Raw genomic sequence first — 25,235 nt, forward strand, 5'->3', positions numbered from 1 at the left:
GCAGAGAAAGATAGATTTTGGTGTGGTGAGTTCAATTTGCAATCTAAATTGCAGTGTAAAAATAAAGCAGCCAGTATTTACCCTGCACAGAAACAAAATAACACATCCAAATCTAGCTCTCTCTGCACAAGTTATATCTGCCCCCCCTGCAGTGCACATAGGCCCTCATTCCGAGTTGTTCGCTCGGTATTTTTCATCGCATCGCAATGAAAATCCGCTTAGTACGCATGCGCAATGTTCGCACTGCGACTGCGCCAAGTAACTTTGCTATGTAGAAAGTAATTTTACTCACGGCTTTTTCATCGCTCCGGCGATCGTAATGTGATTGACAGGAAATGGGTGTTACTGGGCGGAAACACGGCGTTTCAGGGGCGTGTGGCTGAAAACGCTACCGTTTCCGGAAAAAACGCAGGAGTGGCCGGAGAAACGGAGGAGTGTCTGGGCGAACGCTGGGTGTGTTTGTGACGTCAACCAGGAACGACAAGCACTGAACTGATCGCACAGGCAGAGTAAGTCTGAAGCTACTCTGAAACTGCTAAGTAGTTAGTAATCGCAATATTGCGAATACATCGGTCGCAATTTTAAGAAGCTAAGATTCACTCCCAGTAGGCGGCGGCTTAGCGTGTGTAACTCTGCTAAATTCGCCTTGCGACCGATCAACTCGGAATGAGGGCCATAGTTTTGTCCAACTGCTAAAAAATTTCCTGCTGCGATCAACTTGGAATTACCCCCTTAGGCTGGTATTATTGGCCTTTAGCATTTAAGGGGTTTCTGTATTTGCAAAAAAAATTATATTCTGAAGTTTCATGTGCTTAACTAAACTCTCTATTGAGTTTTCAACATACAGTATAGTAACAATTGGTGTGGGCTGATGCCTTCAAGCATAAAATCAGTTTTTTTTATTTTGTATAGACCTGTTTCTGTTTATTAGCAGAGGGATTAAGATGGTCCAAGGGATAGCATGCTGAAAAATAGAGATTAGGGGGTATATTTACTAAAATGTGGGTTTACAGAAGTGAAGATTGTGCCCTTAGCAACCAGTCAGATTCTACTTCTCATTTATCTAGCACCTTTTAGAAGATAATAACTAGAATCTGGTTGCTATGGGCAACATCTCCACTTCTATAAACCCATACTTTAGTTAATATACCTCTTGCTCTATGGGGCAAGAGTAAGATTTGAATGTTTGGACCATGAGTAATAACCTAGAGGACAAAAGTTAGTGCAGTATAGTGCTCTCTGCCCAACCTATTTTTTGCCTTCAACTTTCTGCAACAAACTGTTTTCATATTATTAGAATAAAGTAATATATATATATGACCAGGAGACCTGCCTTATTGTTTTTCTTTTCTGTTGTATCTTGCACTCTCATCTCCATTCAGAGACAGCTTCTAGGGTGCTCCTCGGGATACATCCAACTATGGGCTTAATTCAACATGAGTTGCAGTTGTGCGAAAAGTCGCACAACTACAATTCACTCCACTATCATGTGGGGGGATGACAAGACAGGGCAAGTTTGCCCCACATACCTATTCCTCGTCCCCCACTAAAATGGTAGTGCATTGCTAAAAAGCAATGCACTTGCATGTTTAGGGTAGCCCTCTGTTTGCACAGCCAAGCTGCGAAGGCAGTCGCCGGGTTGCCATGTTTTGGGTCGCAGAGGCTGTGTGATATCACGCAGTTGCTGTGGGATGCAATGTAAATAACGGAGGCATGTCTGGACCACACACCCCTCGACGCCAGATGACACCTCTATAATGCCACCAAAGTGCCCCATCCCCGCCCCCTGCCGGAACTCAGACTGCGAACCCAGTTTAAGTCCTCGCACGTGCATGCGCAGAAGTGCAATCAAAGAACCATAAATACAAAATAATGGTTCCACTTGTACTAAACTTGAACTTTATCAATGTCCATTTGTAGTTGAAAATTTAACATGTGCAAAAACAGGTTGTAAAAACACATGTAGAAATGAAATGGCTTTGGATAAGCAATTTTGACTTAAAAACTTTTAAAAAATGTAAAGAATGACCCGTTCAAGTTTTTCTTATCTTCAGTTAACATATTAAAAATATATTCACTGAAACAAATGGTGTAGAAGCATGAAAATATCACTTAGTAGAACTCTCATTTTATATTAGCACTGTTTTGCTTTATTTTCATTACCAGCTTTGAATATATAAATGTCATATTTTCTTAATTTTTTTTAATTATTAAAGTAGACATTTCCAGATTATAAATGCATTCATTGCCCTTCTGTGCCTTTAGATAAGCAAGCACATAATTGTAAGAACTAATTGCAATATTTGAATATTGTTGGTTCTTTTTCAATGAAATGTCTAATTTCTCTCTACATATGGCTTGCTTGGCAAGATACTGAAAGTTGTATAATCAGCCATATCATAAAACAATTATTTTTTATCAGTTACTGTAACTTATCTTAAAGTAATACCAGTTGGAAAATATTTTTTTATAACTAGATTTCATGGTTGTGCATGGTCAGAACACTATAGAATGTATAAATATAATAGTTAAAAGCTTTCCTATCATTCTAATATAATATATAAAAGAGATACAATGGTGTAGATGTATCAAAGATTGGAGAGAGGTAAAGTACAAACCAATCAGCTCCTGCCATTTTTCAAAGTCTGTAAGATGGCAGTTATTAGATGATTTGATGGCACTTTATCTCTCTCCACTTTATCTCTCTGCAAGCTTTGATACATCTCTCCCCCAAGTCACCGATGATGACATATAATGTGGTTCCCTTTTGTATTTATTAGGATAGGTCTGAGGTTCTCAGACTCAGTCCTCAAGGCACCCCAAAGGTCAAGGTATTAAGCTTAGCCATGCTTGGCCACAGGTGACTTAATTAGCACTTCAGTCAATTTGATTTACCATCTGTGCTAAACCATGAATATATCTAAAACCTGTACTGTTGGGGGTGCTTTGAGAACTACATTTGAAAACTTCTGGGTTAGGTGATGTTTAAACATACTTGCCTACTTGACCCTCTCCATGAGCAAGAAAATGCTCTGTTCCTGGACTTTCCTGGTAATGTATGATTGCCATCACATGTGGTGAAACACATTTCTTATCAATTAACTAGCTCACCACAGGTGATGGCAATCATACACTACCAGGAAAGTCCAGGAACAGAGCATTTTCTCCCTCATGGAGAGGGTCAGGTAGGCAAGTATGTGTTTAAATCATTGTTAAAATTGGGGTTTTGATCAAAATCAGTCTGAAAATTATCTAACATAGTTTTCAGTTTGCTTTAATTTACTGCTTTAATGTGTATTATAAGTTGTGTCTCAATATGTATGGCTGCATCATGGCACACTTTAGAATCATCTTAATGCAGCTGAAGTGAATGTTGACAGTCATCCTTACCATCGTTATCAACTTGATGATGAGAACTACCATTTTAAAAATAAAATTTAGTAAATAAATAAAATGTCACTCCCTTATTAAGTATCCGGAAGCAGAGTTATAGTCAGGGCTAGATACTGCTAAATTAGCAACTGGGCTATGCCAATCTGAGCTGGTCACACTATAATTTAGAAGCATGGCAAAAAATGGGATCTAAGTCCACAGAAGTATTCAAGCAGCCTCACTGAATATTAGTGGGGTGTTTCCGGGCATTCATTGGGTGTTACGGTAATAGTGAAAAGTCAAGATGCCTTTGACTTAAGTGATGCTGCTTGAAGTACCAACAAGCATGCCCATAGCTCTAAAACTATACCAGAGAATGTGAATTTGTGGGAATCAGAGTCTGCTGAACCATGTAGTATCACAAAAGTGCCAAATACTGGTGAATTAGACACCTAAATCCATAAAGAATCTTGTTTCTTTAAGTCTTTGTTCTTTTTTTGATTTCTTTTCAAATTGGACTTCTGTAGTTCAAGACAGAAGAAAGAAGAATATCTTATAGATTTAGGCATCTAGTACATTGGTGGAGGGAATGTGGAGCATATTTATTTCAATTCAAGTTATACAACATGCAAGGCCTTATTCAAAGTCCGACATTAACTTGGCACAATACTGATGTTTGCAAAATGCAAGTTTGTGTGATCATATGCTACTGCACATTCGCAAGTTATTCTGAAAACCCCATAGAACTCATACATTACCCTGCTTTTATGCACAAATGCACTGCTGCATATGAAGTATCTGACATCAGAGTTGGCTAGGCAAGACATTCACATTCCTAGGCAGTGTCTGGGAGCTGGTCTGAAGCGAGTGCAAAAACACGCTGTCTCATGGGCATGTAATTGGCATGTCACAGGCATGTCAGTCAAAGCGTCTACATTCTCAGACAGCCATTTATTTCAACAGAGGCCATGTTCAGCCTTAGACACTGTACCTGCCATAGGCTGGTGCAAGTGTCAAAGGGGGTAATTATGAGTTGATCGTAGCAGGAACTTTGTTAGCAGTTGGGCAAAACCATGTGCACTGCAGGGGAGGCAGATATAACATGTGCAGAGAGAGTTAGATTTGGGTGTTGTGTGTTCAATCTGCAATCTAAATTGCAGTGTAAAAATAAAGCAGCCAGTATTTACCCTGCACAGAAACAATATAGCCCACCAAAATCTAACTCTTTCTGCACATGTTATCTATGCCTCCCTTGCAGTGCACATGGTTTTGCCCAACTGCTAACAAAGTTCCTGCTGCGATCAACTCACAATTACCCCCCATGGTGGTTGTGATGGTGGGCCAATGGTAGACTCTCTAAAACCACTGATGGAGTTACACTGTGCACAGGCAATACAATTTGGCATCTCTGAGATTGCACTCTCTGGTGAATGCTAGTGCACATGAGGAAGGCTTAAATTAGCATTAAAATACTATTGCATGATCACTCCACCAATGGGAACCATCTATGATTCAAGCCCTCAGTGTGTGAATTTTATTCAACTATATTACATATATGTCAGCTATATTATAAAAATGTCAAACACTGTGCAAGCAAAAGTAAAACAAATTAAATTGGACCATCTCTGTAGATGTATGCTGTACTGTATGTGGTTTGTATAATTGCTATCCACTTGTCATACAGGATGTGCTTGTAACACAGGGAGTTTCTGTTATACAGAAAATGCTGTCAGTACAAATGGAGCCTCCCTCATCATTGCTGCTTCTCCGCCTAAACGAAGGATTATTCACGCCTAAGCTATAGCTCAGGTTGTTCAGTTGTTGCACTGACAAGCACGTTGAGGCATGACTATATACGCAGCATGGAATACACATCTTCACCGCTGGGTGGCTAATGGCCCATTAATCCTGTACTGTAGAGTGAATAGCGGAGGATTGATCTACAAGCTCTTGCACATGGTCAGTGACGACTGTAATGTTACTGTAAACTGTACACACAGACCAATGGTCAGACGGAGAGAGTCAATTTAAAAAAAAGAAAGCAATAAATCAATCAATAAAATTAGTGTATATAGACACAAGCGAATGTGTTAAAGTAATGGTTCATAGATGGGTTCTGTAAGCATCCAAGTCCCGTAGACTAATCAATAAATAAAAAGAGTGTATACAGATGCAAACTAATGTGTGAAAGCAATGGTCCATTGATGTTAGGCATACAGTACTGTATGTGAGCGTCCATATCTCATAGCCAATACAGAAAAACCCATGGGCTTGTGTCTCTATCTGTTTCCATAACTAAATTTTGGGGCTTCTGACACGTAAATCTGTAGCACAGTACTGTACTGTTTAATTTACATTCACTCTGGCCCTCTCTAGTCCTTTCCCCCAACCAAAGTGACTGTAGCACCAGCCCTTCGTTTACATACCATGTTGGCCTCTTTGTCTGAAAAGATCAGTCAGAGATGCTAAGCATGGTGTTTTGGCATCCAGGAACTTAGGGAGGAGCTTTTATCTCTTCCCATTATACTTATAAAGATAACACTTGCCTCTGTAACCTTTAAAGCAGAGTACGTTACAAGCTGTTCGTGCTACTGTACTTAGTACTCAAATAGAAAATACTGTACAAAGATGCACTAAAGGCTACAATGGCAACTGTTATCTTTATAAGTATAATGGGGGAGAGCTAAAAGCTCCTCCCTAAGTTCCTGGATGCCAAAAGACTGTGCTTAGCGTCTCTGTACAGTATTTTCTATTTAAGTACTAAGTAGCATGAACAGCTTGTAATGCGCTATAGTGTACTGTATTTCAATGGAGACCACATGCATGCGCAATGGTTATTTTAAAAGGTGACATCTGGTGGATGATCGCAGGTATTACACTCACTGGTAATGCCAAATGCCATGATAAGCTCTGTGAGCCTCCCTACAACTAGGCACGCCGCCTTGTGCCCAGGCATGCTGCAACTCCGTGATCAGGACTAACGCCATAGACAGCATAGCTGAGAGAGGCTTCATCTGTATGTCTTGCAGCTAGTATGGACAAACCTGTGCAGCTCTCCTATAGTGATTTGCACACAGACCACTATACAATCTCTTTCAGTGTAATTTATTCTGGATAATTTTCCTTCAAGAATCTCCATGTTTCTTGTATTAGTGAAATATGGACCAGTGTCATGCTACAATGTTCAAAACTCCTCTAGACAGAATAGTTCTGTAATAATAAACAATATCAAGGCATGATATTTAACAACACCAATCAATATACCAATTTTCATTTCCACCAGAGGATTGGAAAATATTGTCTGGTTAGAAGTTTTCCTATTGTTTCATTGTGATGAATGGATCAGTATATTTTGAAAATAACATGAGTTCAGGGACCCATACGACAGATTGTCAAAAACAAATGCTATCAAGTAAAGCAACATATGTCTACAACAGAATATCTTAGCATCACTGGCTACATGGTACATTATTTAAGATAGAATTGTATCACTGTGAATGTTTTATGGCAAACTAGAAAGTGATCAATGTGACAAGACTAGAAAAGTATAGCATAGTAGTTTTAGTGAATTCACCTTAATAACCTCCCCAGTCATCACATCACAAATCACTATAGCATCTATTAGTGAAATGGACTCAGCAATTTAAACTGGACTTTTACTACCAGTACACTTGTTACAAAGTAAATAAAATAATTAGAAAGCATGAAGCTCATGAATACACTGTGTATGCACTTAGCTTAGGATTCAATGATATAAGTGTATACAGTACATACCAAACAATTAAGCATTTCACCACCAGTACCAAATAAAAAAAATATTTCTTGACATGCAGATTCATGTTTGTTATTTAACTAGTCTCATTTGACCAACGATAGGTGTATCATGAAGCAACATATGTGCTACAAAGTCCAAGATTCCACATTTTAAAATTGCTCAAATTGGCATAGCAATAATGAGTGCAGGCGGTCTGGCCCGTTGCCAGGCTTAAATAGGGTAAAATTCTGTTTAGTGAAATATGTGTTTCTCAATGTTGTAATGGTAAAAATGACCTAAAAGGTGTCATAATCTTAGCTGGACACTGTAATGTGGTACAATATAAACTGTGGGGCACTGCAATGTGGCATAATATAAATTGGGGGCACTGAAATGTTGCACCATATGAACTGTGGACAATACCATGTTGCATAATATGAACTTGAGGCACTGCAATGTGGCATTATGAACTGCGGCCACTTCAGTGTGGCATAATTTGTATTGGGGACAATGTACTGTATGTAAAAATGATAACTGGGGCCAGTGTGTTGCATAAATCTGTACTAACAGTAATACGCTCTGACATATTATGAACTAGGACACTACTGACTGGCATCCCTAACACATACATCTCTCCACTCCAATCTATCCTCAATGCTGCTGCCCGGATCATCTTCCTCACCAAACACACTACATCCACCTCCCCTCTCTAACTAGCCCTTCACTGGCTCCCCTCCCCTTCAGAATCCGCTTTAAGCTTCTCACACTCACTTACAAAGCCCTACCCCACTCCTTTTCCAGTTACATCTCTGACCTTATCTCCCTTTACACTCCTGCCTGTCCTCTTCACTCTACTAATACATGCCACCTCTCCTGCCTTCTGATTACGTCCTCCCACTCCTACCTCCAAGATTTTGCACATGCTGCTCCCTTTTTCTGGAATGCTCTACCTCTCCCCTTCAGACTCTCCACCTCTCTACAAAACTTCAAACAGGCTCTCAAGACACACTTCTTCACCAAACCCTCTCATCCTAATCCTTCTATGGCCCACACTCACTTTCTACTCCATATGTGTCACCCCTGAGCAGGGTCCTCTTCCATCATGTGCTTTTATGTCTCTTACTTAACCTATGATCTTTTCAATACTCCCTTTGATGGCACCAAATCCTCTTGGTTTTCTGCCACCCTGATACTTCTTTCAGTGCTGTTTACTGACGCAGCTATGTTTATATACCCTGTACTTCTCCTATATTGTATGAACTGCAAGTCACTGTCTTCATGTTTTGTTTTCTTGTTAACTTTGCAATGGGGTGCTGCAGATCCCTTGTGGCGCCATATAAATAAAGGATAATAATAAATAATAATACTATTGTTCATATACTGTAATACAATGAATTGTGAAACTATTATGGTGCATAACATTTACTAGGATACTACTATGGGGCATAAAATGAACAACTGTTGCACAGTGAGGTGTCTCTCAAGAAGCATTAAGATTTTAGGCGAACCCCTGATTGCTCTTATAGTGTTTTTCTGCTAGCTGGAGTTATAACAGCAGTAAGCAACATAACATTTCTGGAAAGCATCACATATGGCTATTGCGTTCTCAAAAATGTTGCTCATTATAATTTGGGAAAAAATACTACATATTATGAAATCAAAGACCTTGCATCAAGTTTTCCCATTTTCTCAAACAGTATGGTTATGGTTGGCTAATTATGCTAATGATAAGAAAATCATAATTAATATCTGTTATGCAGACATGAAATGTACTGCACTCACTGTGTGATATCAGAATGTCTACAAAAGATGAATAAGGTAAACAAGATCTGGAGGGCCAAAAATTATCAACTGCTCATGAAGTTGCTGCCTACATGTTAAAAAACAGATTTCCATCTTGGGGAGTAAATTTACTAAGGTGGGAGTTTTTTTTTTAGAACTGGTGATGTTGCTCATAGCAACCAATCAGATTCTACTTAACATTTATCTAGCTGCTTCTAGAAGATGATATAAATAATCTGATTGGTTGCTCTGGGCAACATCACCAGTTCTTAAAAACTTTACCCCTTGAAGTTCAACTTTACCCCTTGGAGTTCAACAGATGGAACATATTATAGCACAGCATCCCTTGCGATCTATCGAAAACCTTTATTCTTGTTAGTGTTCAATTATATATTGGGATTCAAAGCAGACATGTTACACAAGACTTATTTTATTAATTTATTAAAAAGTGTCCATGGCATAAAATGAACTCTAACAATGTGTAAGTTTCATTAGAAAAATAATTGTGTGTTAATACTGTATATATGAACATATATGTCATATCAAGTTTTAGTAACCTACAAGAATGAGGTAATGAGGCTGAGTAAATTATTATTATTATTATTATTATTATTATTATTATTATTTATCTTTTGTGGCTTCATAATGAGCCACAATACGTACATGACAGTGCCAAAAGAGTGACATTAATGTTCTAAAAACTAAAATGAGTAGGGTTGACCTTGCAGATAAGAAAGCTTGCAATCTAGTAGAAAAAAGAAAAGTTGAGGCAAAAGGAGTGGAAATTGGAAGAGTGGCCAGGGTGTACAGTACAAGTGTGAATTGTATTTGTAGGAGTAAAATACACTCTAGAAAAGATGTGGATTTTCAGAGAATTTTAAACATTTGAAACTGGTTGAGTGTTTGATCATGGCAGGGAATTGCAAAGGAGGGTGTTGTCACAGGAGCAGCTGTACAAAGGTAATTATCAGAAAATAAAAGTACTTGTCAGAAACAAATCTACCAGAGCATGAGGAAGAGCATTTTTAGATGTGATATAAAATGAAAGAAGAGGTGGCATTGTTTAGGTGAATATTAGTAATTTGAAGTGAATTATGGAGGATATGGTGTAAGTATCTTCAGGGTGGCACAAGAGATATGGAGAAGCAAGAGATGAAATTAGTGTTACCATGAAATTGAGGACAGACTGGACAAGGAACACATTAGGGCTGATACTGAGTTAGGATCAAAGGTCGGCTGACCATATTATCACTTTAACCTCTGACACTCATGAATTACACAGGTTCTGTGGCAGCTTAAAACCAGGTGAAATGCAGACTTTTAGTCAGCCACACACAGAACTTGTGTAGTTCATGAGTGTCCCATGTTATAGGGATAATATTATCAGCCTTAAAAAGGTAAAATGGCAAATGCTGCAATGCAAGCCATGTAAATATAGTTATTTTCTGCATGGAAGGTAAACACTCCCTTTTTAGCATGTAGCCTACAAATGATGAACAGTTTTATTTTTACTCTGAAATTCAGATTTCAGTTAAGACACCCCCTCTCAAATCTACAATAAATGGGTTAATCAGGTTTGTCAGCAAACCAAAAAAGATAACCAATGGGCAAAAACCATGTTACACTGCAGGTGGGGTAGATGTAACAAGTGCAAAGAGATGTAGATTTAAGTGTGTTACAGTATATTGGGGGTAATTCTGAGTTGATTGCAGCAGGAACTTTGTTAGCAGTTGGGCAAAACCATGTGCACTGCAGGGGAGGCAGATAAAACATGTGCAGAGAGAGAGACTTTATACCTGGGTAAAACCATGTTGCACTGCAGGCGGGGCAGATTTAAAACGTGTAGAATGTGTAGAGAGATTAAAAGCCTTATTAAGATTTGTTAGGAAACAAAAAAGCACACTAATGGGCAAAACCATGTTGCACTGCAGGTGGGGCAGTTGTAACATGTGCAGAGAGAGTTAAATTTGGGTGTGGTGTGTTCAATCTGCAATCTAAATTGCAGTGTAAAAATAAAGCAGCCAGTATTTACCCTGCACAGAAACAAAATAACCCACCCAAATCTAACACTCTCTGAAAATGTTATATCTGCCCCCCCCCCCCCTGCAGTGCACATGGTTTTGCCCAACTGCTAATAAATTTCCTGCTGCGATCAATTTGGAATTACCCCCATTGTTTCTGTGCAGAGTAAATACTGGCTGCTTTATTTTTACTCTGCAATTTAGATTTCAGTTTGAACTAGTGATGAGCGGATTCGGTTTTACTCGGTTTTACTCGGTTTTACTCGGATCTCAAAACGGCATCTTATTGGCTCACGGATGTCACGTGTTTTGGATAGCCAATAAGATGCCGTTTTGAGAACCGAGTAAAACCGAGTAAAACCGAGTAAAACCGAACCTCGCTCATCACTAGTTTGAACACACCGTATCCAAATTTAACTCTCTCTGCACATGTTACATCTGCCCCACCTGCAGTGCAACATGGTTTTGCCCATTAGTGTTCTTTTTTGTTTCTTAACAAATCTTAATAAGGCTTTTAATCTCTCTACACATTCTGCACGTTTTAAATCTGCCCCGCCTGCAGTGCAACATGGTTTTACCCAGGTATAAAGTTACTTAATTTAATTGATTTGCTGCCAACTCTGAATCAGTCCATTTGTGAGGGGAATGGCATATGGGAGGAGGTTGCAGTAATCAAGGCAGGTTGATGAGATACCGAATGAGAGTTTTGGTTGCATCATGGGTTATGAAAGGGCATATGCTAGCAAGGTGTGAGGTGGAGGCCACAGGACTAAGACAGAGAGACTGAATGTTTAGTTATAAAAATCCTGAGACATATTCTACATTAAATTCCAGGCTATTAAAAGGCATGTGAAGTTATGTTTTTGCACTTCCTTATTCTTTATTGCATCTCTTTGCATACAGGGTCTCCACCTCATCAATACGCACACAAGAGGCTAGTACCATTTTAAATCTTGTGCCAAGACTCTAAGTCATTAGTACAGTGTAATTTACTTTGAAAAATGGTCCACACTATCTGTTCCTTTGAATCTGTAATAACTTGGAATTGAATTACATGCTATACGATATTTAGATGTCCTGTCTAATGTTAAAGGATTAAAATATATACATTTAATTGTTCACATCACCATATTCATACTGCCTGTCTTCAATCATGATCTATAGGAGAAATATCCCAAAATACGGGAGGGAAGTTATTTATTTTCATAAATCATCTGTTTTGAAAATTATTTTGACGTAAAATGTATTTGTTAATATTCAGTAAAACTTTTTTTATGTTGTGGTAAAAGGTTACTTACGTAGAAGTATTATGATGCAGAGAAGAATGGCAATCAGTGCCCCTGTGCTAAGGCCAGCAGGTAAGAGTAGGGCTTCAGCACTGCAGGACTGCCTGTTTCCTCGGTTATCACATGTACAAACTCTTATAGTTAATGTTCCAGTGCTGCTTTGGATAGGGTAATCATTGTCAGATATGACCACAGGTAAAAGATATGTGTTTATTTCATGCCTATTAAATCCATTTCTTCTTGTTAAGATCCGGGCAGTGTTATCTGCGGATATAAATGAAAACAGATATATCATATAGTATTCTATGTCTTGTATTATTATTATTATTATTATTATTATTATTATTGTGATAACTACAGATGTCTCCCCATACCCCTAGCCTCAATACCGCATGCGACGTGATACACCAGGCGGAGGTAAGCCATTCCAAGTGGTGTAACACATTTTTTGCAATGCAATATACTGTAGCAAAGCCACTTTCGGACTGTACTGATTAATTCAATATGCAACACTTGCATATCTGTGTTCAGCTGAGTTTGAGTCTGTATAGGAATCGCAAGAGAATTTGATGTGTTGCATATAAAATTAATTAGTGCAGTCTCATAAAGCAATTTTGTCACAACACATCATAATTAAGATATAAAAAAGACACACAGAACCTGGTACGCCAAGAAGGGATGTTAAGCGCAACTGCAGCAAAAGTGTATCAGGACACATCTGTACAGGAACACCAATTGAAGGAATAGTAAACAGATACAATTAATTCTCACATATTAAAGACAGTGCAGAGTTGGACAAAAGTTGGCACACCCACTTTGCATGCACAGAGAAAAATCTGAATAATTAACCATATGCTGAGTTGTACTCATTTTGCAATCTATGCAATTACACTTGACTATCCATATGCTTGGTTTCATAGTCCTGATTATTATTAGTGCTCATGGACTGAAAACAGATATATCACCACATTCATAGAATTCAGCATATTCTGCAATTCCATCAACACACACTTCATCAAAAAGTGGAGTTTGACTGGGTTGAATACGACTCTGAAGTGGATGTACAGCACTTCGAGTACCATCAGCTATGGAGCATGCACATAGTGTAAACATACTAGGTATGTCTGCAAAATGATTTCAGTTTAACTCTGCATTAGCCCCATTATTTTCTGAACTACTGTATACAACATTCTGCTTAAACCAGAAGTGCTAGACTCACACATAAGGTTGGCTTCAGGCTTACCAGCCAGCTGGAACATTTAAAGTGCTAACACTGAAACTGTACCTTTACACAGAGGTTGAGATTGTATATAAAAATTAAAACCTTAGGAGTTGATTTACTTAGCATTAGTATTGATGTACATTTAAAACCATCAATGGTGGTTTAGTGTATAAAGTGACAGTATTTACTAAGAAACAGTTTTGTTAATCAGCTCTGGATTTCAAGCACTGCACAGATCACCAGTATATAACAGGCTTTAGCCCTAAAATATATAAAAATTGGGTAGACAGGGGAAAATTGGGTAGGCACATTGGGTAGACAGGAGCAACATGGAAAGAATAGGATGAGATGGGAAGAATACAAGGAAGAGCAGGAGTAGATGTATGGAACATAGATGGAAGAACAGGGGGAGATGGGAAGTAGACAGGAGAAAGAACAGGGAGAGACAGGAGGAAGATAATGGGAAGATCAGTGGAAGAGAAGAAGACAGGGGAGATAGGTGGAAGTCTCCCACATTGCCCACATCCATCCATTGTCCACCCTGAATCTATCATTGCCGGGATACACTACTTGTGTCCAGCCGAGTTTCCTGATCCTGGTGATACTGGGGTGGATGGATAGTGTGGCACCTACCTAAGCCATCTCAGGGCTGGCAGGAGTAGGTTGGCTTTCTGAAAGGGATTTGACATAACAATCTTGGAGTCATGACATTCCCCAGTGGCATCATCTTGATTTTTTTTTAGTATTCACAGCCTTGTCAACAAAAAAACCCTAAGGTACTGCTTTTATGGGAGCTCTGTCATGAATGAGAGGTCAATCAGGGTTATGCAATAGGAAAAAATGAAGACATACTAATTAGTCAGAGCATGGCACCTCCCATGTTTTGACCAATAAGTATAGCCCCAGGGATGCAGTCAAAATCCTGGCTGTTGGGCTGCTTACAATCAGAATACTGACAGCAGGATCCCAACGGTCAGAATCCAGACTGATCCTGGATTTAAGTACCAGGATTGGAGTTAGGGTTAGGAACTTTAAGGAAGGTTTGGGTTAGCATATGGGGGAGGTTAGGGTTAAGCTGCAAGAGGAGACAGGGTTAGGCTGTGGGAGGGGGTAGTCAGAGTTAAGCTGCAGGAGGGGTGGGTTAGGGGTAGAATTAACTGTAAGGTTAAAATACTTACCACAAGCTATCAGAATTCTGACTCTTGGGATCCCACTGTCAGTACTCTGATTTTCAGGATCCCAACTGCCAGGATTTCATTACTATTCCTGGTCCCTATACCTGGTATACCTATTGAGAGTGTATACAGTTCAAAATAGTGAAAGACACCATGGGTGAAATATAATAGCTTGTGAGAAATAGACATTGGAGTGATTCTGGTGTTTCTGTCCATATTTTTTAAAACAGAAATCAGTTACACAGGCAAAACTAGGTTGGTTTTGGCTTGTAAATTATTAGCATTTCCAAGAAAGGTCAGACTTGCATGAATGATGCTGATGCTTGCATCTTGCCAGCTACTACATTTATGTATATTAGGGGTTAAATGTGAACAGCAAGCATCGGTGGGTTCCCGGCAAGTGTGTCCAATGTTTTAAATTAGCAATAATTTAAAAGGCAAAAGCAACCTGATTTAGCCTTTTAAATGAATGCTACTTTAAAACATGGAACAGATTTGTCAGGAACCCACCGATGCCTGCAGTTTGCAGGTATTATATTTACTCCTTTATACAGTTTTGTATTTATGTTTTGTGTTTATGTTTTGTATACAGAATATATGATCGCTGTTTCATGGACAAAACAAGAAATTGGTTCTGAGATATACTATTTATATAGTAATTGTGATAAAAATAGTTCCAGATGATACCTCACACTGATATACAGTATCTTCTATTTATTTGTCAGTATGTCAAGACAAAGCATGTTTGTCCAGCACCAAACAGCAAAACATCCAGAATTCCTGTGTCCCTTTTGCCCCTAGTGCTGCCAAGAATGGGGCACTCATTCCAAAGGAAGTTCCTAGTTTCTAGAGCTGATATTTTCATTTTTATGTGGAACCCCTGAATAGCTGGAGAATAAAAACCCATCAGGACACCTGGGATTTGACCTTCCTGTTATTATGCATTCAACAAAGGGATGTGTGATCTTTAACCAATATTAACTCTCATTACCATTTGATGGCCTATCACTCTTTTTCCACCATGGTTTACTTTTGATCCCTGGGAACCAGTTTCATGCTGAGATAGAAAACAGGTTTCTCCTCATCTTCTTTTCAGTTGAGACAGTATGGCCCCTAAACCCACACTAGAGGCATCTGCTTGTATAATGAACCTCTGGTTGATGTCAGTAGAGGGAGCCTAGTGCAGATCATAAATCAAGCCAGGCTGCTTTAGCCACCTTTGTCCATGTCAGCTGGTCAAAAAAAATCTTCCATAACATTTCCATTAACAGGTGCAAGAGTGGTTAATCGATATACAAATCACCTTTCATACCTAATTATCCCCAAGAAGGCCCATAGCTGACACTTATTGAGTGCCTTTGGCCAGTTCGGCACTGCTTCTACTTTGTTCAGCTGTAGTTTTACCAGGCTTTGACGCACCCTGCATACCAACCACACATTTTTCTGGGATAGTGGTCAAACTGTTAGCATGTAAGGTTGCTAGTTTAGCCTCAGCCTTCGAGAGATAAGATTGCCAATCCTGGTTATGGATGATGATATCATACAAAGAAACCAAATTGTAGGTTAAAAGGGGATGCAAAAACATGTTCATGCCCAAGTGGAAAGTACCTCGAGCACCATGTAAGCTAAATAAAAGGAACTTGTATTAAAATAGTCCATAAGGCGTAAAGAATGCAGTCTTGGCTATAGCTTAGCGAGTAGGTGGGATCTGCCATTAACCTTTTATAATGCCAAGGGTGGTTAAAGTATCAACTGCTGGACAGATTCTCATCTAACTTTTCGACCTGCTGTTGTTAAAGAAACATATGCTTCCTTCAAGTTTGGACACCAATACAATTGGGCTGTCACATTCATTGGTGGATCTTCCACAACATCCAGTTGTAACATTTAACTTCCCCAATGCCCTCAAGCAGGTCTCTCAGGATTCATAGTTTGGACTGTTTCAATTGTGGGGCTGTATGACTGGATATGTTTTGGAGGACCTCTTTAAACAGGCGAAAATCTCTTCTGAGAAATAGTGGATTTCATATAACCCTTGATGGTGACTGGCAGGAGAGTTCTTTTATACTCCACAGTAGCTTAAATTATAAAGAAACCCTTTAATTTAGTGAACACTTGATACAGCATTCAGCACAAATGAGCCTGAGACAATGACAGCTCACTTCCAGAGTGTATCAGATCCATGAAAAGCTGGTTTTCTAGAAGGACAGTATTCTGAAACAGACATGGCTTCCCAGTAGATGTACTAATTGTACAATAGTGCAGGAGTCCCATGTAATGCCATCCGAGTTGACTGGAGGTGCAGGTTGCTGGTCGAAGTGGGACTTTTTTTATAGTGGCAATCATTTACAAGGCGTGGTTTTGCATTTTAAATGATTCTTGCTTTAAAAAAAAAGTTTGAATTCGTCCGTCATCTAGCAACTCATTACATCTGGGCCCTAAATATAAATCTTTTTACTAACAATATTCACATTTATAAGCATACCTTCATTATCTTGGACTGTGAAGTTTGGGTTTACAGACGCTAAACTGAAGAAGAACTTTTGTCCACCAGGGGGCTCATCTTTGTCCACTGCACTTATTGTCTGTATCAACTGCAGGAAAGCATGTAAGAGAATATATCTATTATTTACAGTTGCAGGTAAAATTTAAAGTATTTACATAAAATGTTTGTAAACTTTTTTTTTCTTTAATTACATACTCTAACTAAAACCTATTCATAATTACCTACAATAGAAAAGTATATATGTATCATTTTTGCATAAACAGTTACTGTATTTAATTTTTAGTGACTAAAAGAACAGAATGTATTATAGGTTATATGATAAAGGTTCATATAATAAATATAAAACATAGAATTGTATCTAGAAATCAAATCTGTTTGAAATTATTTTAAAGAAAATGAGCACACAAGAAGTTGGTAGAAAAATAAAGAATAGTGTTTTGGTACAAAATTACTGCTTGCATATCCTTTATGAATATTTGTTATACCCCTTTCACACTACACAAATAACCCGGTATCAACCCGGCATATTGCCGGGTCGACATGGTCAGTGTACGGTGTGAAAGGGGCATAGCCGAAATCCCGGGTCGCCTGACCCGGCAATTCAACCCGGGAATAAAGCAGTGTTATACCCGGGTTGAATACCGGGTCAGTGGCTCAGTAACCGGGCTCCCATATTGATGTGAGCCAGGACTCGTTTACTAGATAGGGAGAGGCGATGTGGAGATAATGTCATCTCCCAGCACTGCGTCCACCTCCGCCCCTGCTGCCAGATCCACCCTCCCGCTGCTATGGCAACCCACCCGGAATATTACAAGGTCGGGGAAGCCAGCAGCAGCGGTTAATGCCGTATCCCACCCGGGAAGGACCCGTTTCCAATTCCCAGGTGGGATCCGGCATTGGCAGTGTGAAAGGGGTATTAGTGGTACTTATAAGAGTAATGATAAGTGTGCTAGTTACTGGCGCTGAATTAGAATTACAATTTTAGAAACAAGGAAAAACGATATTGAAACAAAATTTACGTAATACTTTTCTTTGTCTGCTTCACTAGTACAGTATCTATATATATAAATGTGAAAGCCCTCACTCCCTCACTCACTCTCTCTTCACTAATTATCTTACTTCCTGAAATGTTAGGAAGCTGAAATGTAACATAGGTATTCCTCAGGTGGGAAGTAGGAAAACTACGTAATAAGAATTTTAATAAACCTCCCCTAAGGAAATGAAGAGGGTTGACATAATGACATAATTTCCGATGTGTGTCTTGCGTTGCGTGAATGATAAAGTCCAAACTGGCAATCGGATCAAAATTTGGATTGCACCTCCAGTGTGTACAATTTAATAAACTACAAAAATGGTCCTGTCACTTTTTACTGTATCTGCTATTGGTGCTCCTCGGTTAACGCCAAGAACCATGGATTAATATTTACTTACATTAAGATATCTCATATTTACATCTCTATAGATTTACCAAATTATTAACACTCGTTGATATTTACAACTGTGAAAATCAGAAACTCAAGTGCAAAGAATGGGTTGAACAGCTAGTTTACATTTATTTGTGATGTAGAGGCCGTTTAAGAGAGGAGGGGGCTCATAGGCAGGCTCCTATCAGGCCCCTTCTCTCCAGCAGTGCAGCAGACTCTGACATTGTGCCAGAGTCTACGGCTTAAGTGCAAGTCTCCATGAATATTACAGCCACGCTTTGTTCCCGGGGACATCTCTACTGCACATACACTAATCACAGAGAAAATGGCTATAGTGCCCATTTTTCTGGTGATTTCTGCAGCTCTTCAGCCATCACCGTGGCTGATGAAGCAGTAAGTATAATTTCATTGGTGCACTGTCATGCCACTGACAGGTACCATGCTTTTGTTTTTGTTTTTTAAATGAGTACAATATTACGTTACATTTTTTTCCAACATCTACCAGTTAACATATCAATTTGTAGAAATAAATTCCAAAAATTTAAATATTGTAACCCTGTTACAAGAGATAATTAAAAAAAGTATCCAAAAAGTTCCAAAAAGTATAAAGTTTGACACATTTTAGTCTTTCATGGCTGAGAAAACAATTTACAAATTTGGGGCAAAATATTTTACAAATCAGTTTTTGCATGAGAGAATTGCCAGACAGAAGTCAGTAATTCATGATATGGTCTCAGATTTCTCTATTGCTTCCATTTGTAAGAAGTAATAGGGATTCCTTGTGATGTATTTATTAATAAAAAAAACATATCAGAGGTACTGTAGAGTAACATACGGAAAGTCTTCCTATATTAGGGAAAGAAATATGAAGAGAAAAATAGAAACCTAGAGGAGGAAAAAAACTGTAAGGAATATTTGTCCAGCTTGCTGGAATCCATAGTAAAGGCTTCTACTTTATCATCATCATCAACATTTCATTTGTTTGTTTAAAGCTATGCACAGGCCCGGCACTACCCGCTCAGCAAAGAGATGCAGTACTGGTATGCACCAGGCAGGAGAGGTGCACTAGCTGCCCTGCATCCCTGCTGCTGCGCTGCCTGTCCCCCCTGCTGCTGCTGACTGCTGCACCTGTCACACTGTGACAGGCAGTGGCGCTGCCAGCTTTCAGCTTCCTCTCCCCCTCCCTGACTGTATAGCACAGAGTCAGACTGTGCACTGTGCAGGCCAGGAAGGAAGACCCAAAAAGGGGCGGAGATACATGGAACAAAGAGGTTAAGCTACACGGAACCAGGCTAAGCATGAGTAGGAACAGGTGGATTGACAGCAAAGACCAGTCAGACTTCCTTTTGCTTTTGGTAAGAAGCTGTAAAGAGAGTGAGTGAGCTTGAGAAAGTGTATGTGTGCGTGTATGTGTGTGTGTGCATGTATGTGTATGTATGTGTGTGTGTGCGTGTATGTGTATGTATGTGTGTGTGTATCTAGGTGTGTGTATGTGTGTGTATCTGTGTGACTGGGTGGGCAAAAGGTGTGTAAGCGGCACTACCACAGGCAGAATTTTGTATAAGCGCACTACCACAGGCAGAATTTTGTTTAAGCATCACCACTACAGGGGGGATTTTGTGTAAGCGGCACTACAACAGGGGGGATTTTGTATAAGCGGCATTACTACAGGGTGGGATTTTGTGTAAGTGGCACTACTACAGGGGAGATTTTGTATAAGCGGCACTACCACAGGCAGAATTTTGTGTAAGCGGCACTACTACAGGGGGCATTTTGTGTAAGCGGCACTACTACAGGGGGGATTTTGTGTAAGCGGCACTACTAAGGGCATTATGTGTAAGCGGCACCACTACATGGGGGATTTTGTGCAAGCAACAATTCTACATGGGGGATTTTGTGTAAGCGGCATTACTACATGGGGATGTTGTGTATAAGAATTTTAAATGGGGGTACTATTGTGTGGCCATGCCCCTTCCATGTAAGTCCACACTCCTTTTTTGGTGTGCATGAAAGGCACATGCTGTCCCTTTGTAAAGTATGAGAGGGCGCAAATTTATAGTGTGCATGGGGGCGACGAACACCCTTGCACCGGCCCTGGCTATGCATGTTTTCCAAATTTTTATTTTTCCTTACTATTCAGTTGTGATGAAAATGTACAAATATGCATGCATTCACATATTGTTGGTTTCTTTTGCCTTCACATTTAGAGATATAAGTACATACAACGAGGACACAGCCTTAGGGTCTGCAACAAACAAATCTGTGTTAAATGCACACTCTGGGACTTACCACACATGACCTAGAAATCCCTGCACTTAACATGGAATCTATGGGTTAACCACACAGGGAAATTGACTAAAATCTGAATAGCTCTTGGTGTTAAACCTTGAGCTTTTCACATGCAGTAAATGAATCTGTTCCTTTGTTTAAATGTTATTTTAATTTTAAATTTGTGTTTTTTTTTAATATTTTTTGTGTTTGCTTGAATTATATTATAATGTATTTGGAAATTTGATGGATAAATGACTTTCATTTATCAATGCCAAGCTCCCTTCCCCCAATGTCTCTCCTGCAGCCTGTGCCCCCTGGTGTCTCTACAGCAGTCTGTGTAATGCCCACACCTTCCCATGTCACTGCAGCAGCCTGTGTCTCTCCCCTTATATTTCTCTGCAGCAGCAGCAGCCTGTGTTTGTGTTACCTCTCCCCCCACCACCACTTACCTGTTTCTCCTTCTTGCTCATCCTTAAGGCAGCATCAGACTCCTCACACTCTTCAGTGCACATGACGTCATGTCACTCACGGAATAAAAGATAGGTAAGAAAAAAACTTTATTGTGCCTAGTGATCCCAGCCCCAATTTGCCTCTGCCCTGATTATAAGTCCAGCGACGTCACCACAACGGCATGTTCTGACTCAACACAAGTTTCCTGCTTTTTGTGTCTGACCATCTCACTGGACCCTCAATTCACACACCCGGGGCATATGCCCCCTCATGGAACCCGACCCCCAGTTGCAACCCTAATGTCCAGATACTATTCCCTCTTGTGTACATGTGCTTGATTACAATATTATATTTTATACAAACTGTATACAGTAGGTATTGCTTCTTTGGCATTTATCATTAACCCCGCCAAGACACATCTCTACACCTTCTGTACAATATTATAGGGTGAATTTACAATAAATACACTTTACTCTTGATGCATGCCTGGCATAAATGCTAGTATTTTGAAACTTGACAGATATAACTAAACATATGCACATAAATACCCTTTTCTTTATACTGTATGCATATTTTCCTGAGTACAATTGGCCTGCAAATGGATCCAACTCTATTTGAAACCTAGTATGTGAAGCTAAGACTTAAATACATATTTTTTTTATTTTTTCATAATTATCCCACACAAATGTTTACATCTCATTAAACTTAAAATGAAGTATGATCTTAGTTGCATTGCACAACTACAGTAAAGCATTTTTTTAAACTGAAATAACTTTAAATTCCTTGCAGTAAAATTACCATTACAATGAAGCTAGTGCCTACTCTCCACACTGTGTCCAATTCCCATCATGGGTGGGATGTAATGCAGCCCGAGTTCAGCGGCCATGTGGGTTTCTGGCTGACATTTTTTTAAAGGGGAAATCGCATATAAGGCATCGTTTTCCCTTGTAATTGATTGCCCCTTTAAAAAAAAAAAATCTGCGTTCGATCAACATCCCGCACGGCCACCAAACTCAGGCTGCATTATATATCCCACCCAATGTATCATCGCCTTATGATTAAAAAATAATAGGAATTTGAAATGGCATTTGTATCCATTATTTTATCTATGTTATTTATTCTTTTATTCACAAAAAAATATGTTTGATATTTTTATTTTATTGTAATGACAGGTGAATTTGTTGCATATTTTAGCCAGAATTCTGTAGTCACAAATATTTTCTTATTTTACTTTCAAAATAAAATGCTTATTGCTTTCTTTGAAGTAAGCAATCAAAATGTCATAACCATTTTTAATAAATCACTCTGCTTTCACATTTTAAACTGCAATTGCAATGGGTAATAAAGTGCTCAAGTTGAGGATGTTTAATTTTATAGGAATGTCATGTACATGATGAATAAAAGTGACAAGTAGTCAACAAGTTACACAGTAAATATGTCATACCAGATACGGCACTCAGTGACCATATGCGACCATGGATCGAGGCAACAATTTGTACTAATTTCATGTATAGAGGGTTCACAAGCCAGCAATTTGTTGGAATTAAGGGAACATGTCCCATGTTTGCGTATATCATCAAGCTCCTCCTTTACCAATAACTATTTTGAGAATGCCATATTCAGGTTCAGAACAGTAAATCACCAGGCCCCAGAGCAATATTTGAGTAGAGCACAGCAATGCATGTCTAGCTTCCTCTGGCTTTTACACTGTTCTTAAAAGAACAGAACAGTTGGCTTCTTCAAGACATGTGCAGAACAACCTATATGGCCATTGCGCGCCTGTTCTCTCCAGACAAAGTTGTTCAGTTTTACTCTATCTGGGAATTGTTATTGATTAAAGGAAATCTACATACTGTACCTGAGTCTTTATAACATTTTAATCGATTATATATATTTCTCAGATATTAGTGGAAAACATCAGTTGTTCCCAGCAATGACTTCCACAAAGTCAAGTGCATATTTCAGTTATTTTATTTCAGTGATTTTATTCTAATATATTAATATGCGAACTTTCAAAGAATCAATTGATGATTCACTACTAAGGATTTCTTCATTTAATTGAAGAAGTCTGCCTGGCAGTGAGATCAAATTGATATTAAACCATTGTGTAATGATTGTTCATCTATTGCCTGCTGCACACTTTTTAAAGTCCTAATATACAGAACTAGATCACTAAGTTCTAGATCTTTACACTCAGGGGTAACTGGATTCATTTCAAAATAATTAGGCTTCAAAAATATTATCCAGAGAAAGTTATGTTTTTACCCAGTAAGTACGATATTGGTTTCACTAAAGACCTATGCTCTTAGGCCTTGGTTATAAAAGTTCGGTAAAAGCAGTTTCAGGAGTTCACAGGCCAGGTATGCAATTATACAGATCAAATAAGTGATACACAATAGCAGGTTCAAACTTGTATGTAGTTCGTGAATATCCTGAAATGTTTTAGGAAACCTATTTATCACTCCCTCCAAGGTTAAGTACAGAGCAATGCTGTTAATGTGGATTCCAAGTCAGTGCAGTACAATCTTTCCAGTTTCAGACTGTAAGAGATAATGTGGTTTGGGCAATATATAGCAATTGTTCATACCAAAGGTAATCCTTTGGGCATTTACTTAACTAGCATAGGAGCTCTGCATGACTTCATTAATTTCACCTAATGGGCCTATTTGATAAACACATTTCAAGTGGGAATGACATGAAACATGGAATATGATTTCATAAATATATAAAATATAGAAGGTCAGATTGTGGAAAATGGTGAAACAGATATTTTATTTAATTGACAAAATTGGTATTTTTATAGGCATACCATATAAAAGACCTGTCATTAGATTTCATAGTTATGAAGTCTGGACAGAGATTACTTATTTGAAACAGGTGCATTTCACATTTCAAATGATTAGCTGTCTTTACGCTAACCCTTCCACATTCCTCAGAAACTGATAAACTATTTTAATTAGGACAATTCTTCTACACACTAAATAACCTGACATATCTAGAAACATTTGACATCAGTAGGAGAAAATGTCAGGATATCCAGTCTGATTAGGACACACATACTATTCATCGGGGGTTTTGATACTGTATGCAAGTTTATTTGATAAGGGACATGACTGATACCAATTGAACAGTTTGTAACAAGTACAGCAAACCATACATGTCAGAAGCTGTAACGTCAGTGCACAGAAAAGAGGATGAGAAGAGCAAAAAAGTACAATAAATCTAAAATAATGGTGAAATATGGTACATAATGGCTTATCTTGTTCATTTCATTTATATGTTCACTTGAAAAGTATTAATTAGGTATGTACTGGTATACATGACATTTTTGCATTTTATTTTGTTTAATGTATATTATGTGGATTATGTGCTGTGGATGTTCTGTACATTGTATATATCACACTGAGTAATAAGTATTAATAATATTTTTTAATGCACATGTGAATGGAGTTAACCCTTAATATACCAAGCCTACATCATCAACGTATTTAACCAAGCTGAGGTCTTCAGATGACCCCACTTTGTTTGTCTAAATTCTTAACTGATTGATGTGGTAAATTATTAAAATTATGTTTTTAGGGTTTCTGAAGGGATACGTTATACTAAGGGTATGACAGTTAGCATAACATATTTTATTTATTTAATTCAAGAGTAGTTAGCCAGTAAATGCCATATATTCTTCATTACGGTGTGCACATTTTTACATGTGATTGGGTACTGTATATTCTTGTAAAAAGGTTATATCATTTTACTACGGTAACAATACATCACTATTCATGTGTTGCCATCGCTACAGTCCTTAGCACATGTCACAGTGGTGGTTGTTTTCCTGTGTTTCTCATATATAAAATGTTCTTTATTTGTAATGTAGTATACAAGCGTTTGTGTTTTTTATTATTAACATTTTATAAGCCAAATTACACAGTATTTATCTTAATCCAATTTGGGACACATAGAAAAATCAGGAGTAAA

General features: G+C 38.5%; 1 protein-coding gene across 3 annotated transcripts in view; it reads right to left on the minus strand.

The window, feature by feature from the left end:
* LOC134927886 (cadherin-10-like) overlaps positions 1-25,235 on the minus strand; it is a 680,078-nt gene that overhangs the window by 12,244 nt on the left and 642,599 nt on the right. For all 3 annotated transcript variants that reach the window (XM_063922965.1, XM_063922966.1, XM_063922967.1), the window contains 2 exons: positions 17,098-17,206; positions 12,228-12,479 (listed from right to left, as the gene is read on the minus strand). In XM_063922965.1, coding sequence (XP_063779035.1) covers positions 12,228-12,479; positions 17,098-17,206 — 361 coding nt within the window. The remainder of the gene's footprint in view (positions 1-12,227; positions 12,480-17,097; positions 17,207-25,235) is intronic.

Source organism: Pseudophryne corroboree, chromosome 5 (assembly GCF_028390025.1).
Source record: "Pseudophryne corroboree isolate aPseCor3 chromosome 5, aPseCor3.hap2, whole genome shotgun sequence".
NCBI lineage: Eukaryota > Metazoa > Chordata > Amphibia > Anura > Myobatrachidae > Pseudophryne > Pseudophryne corroboree.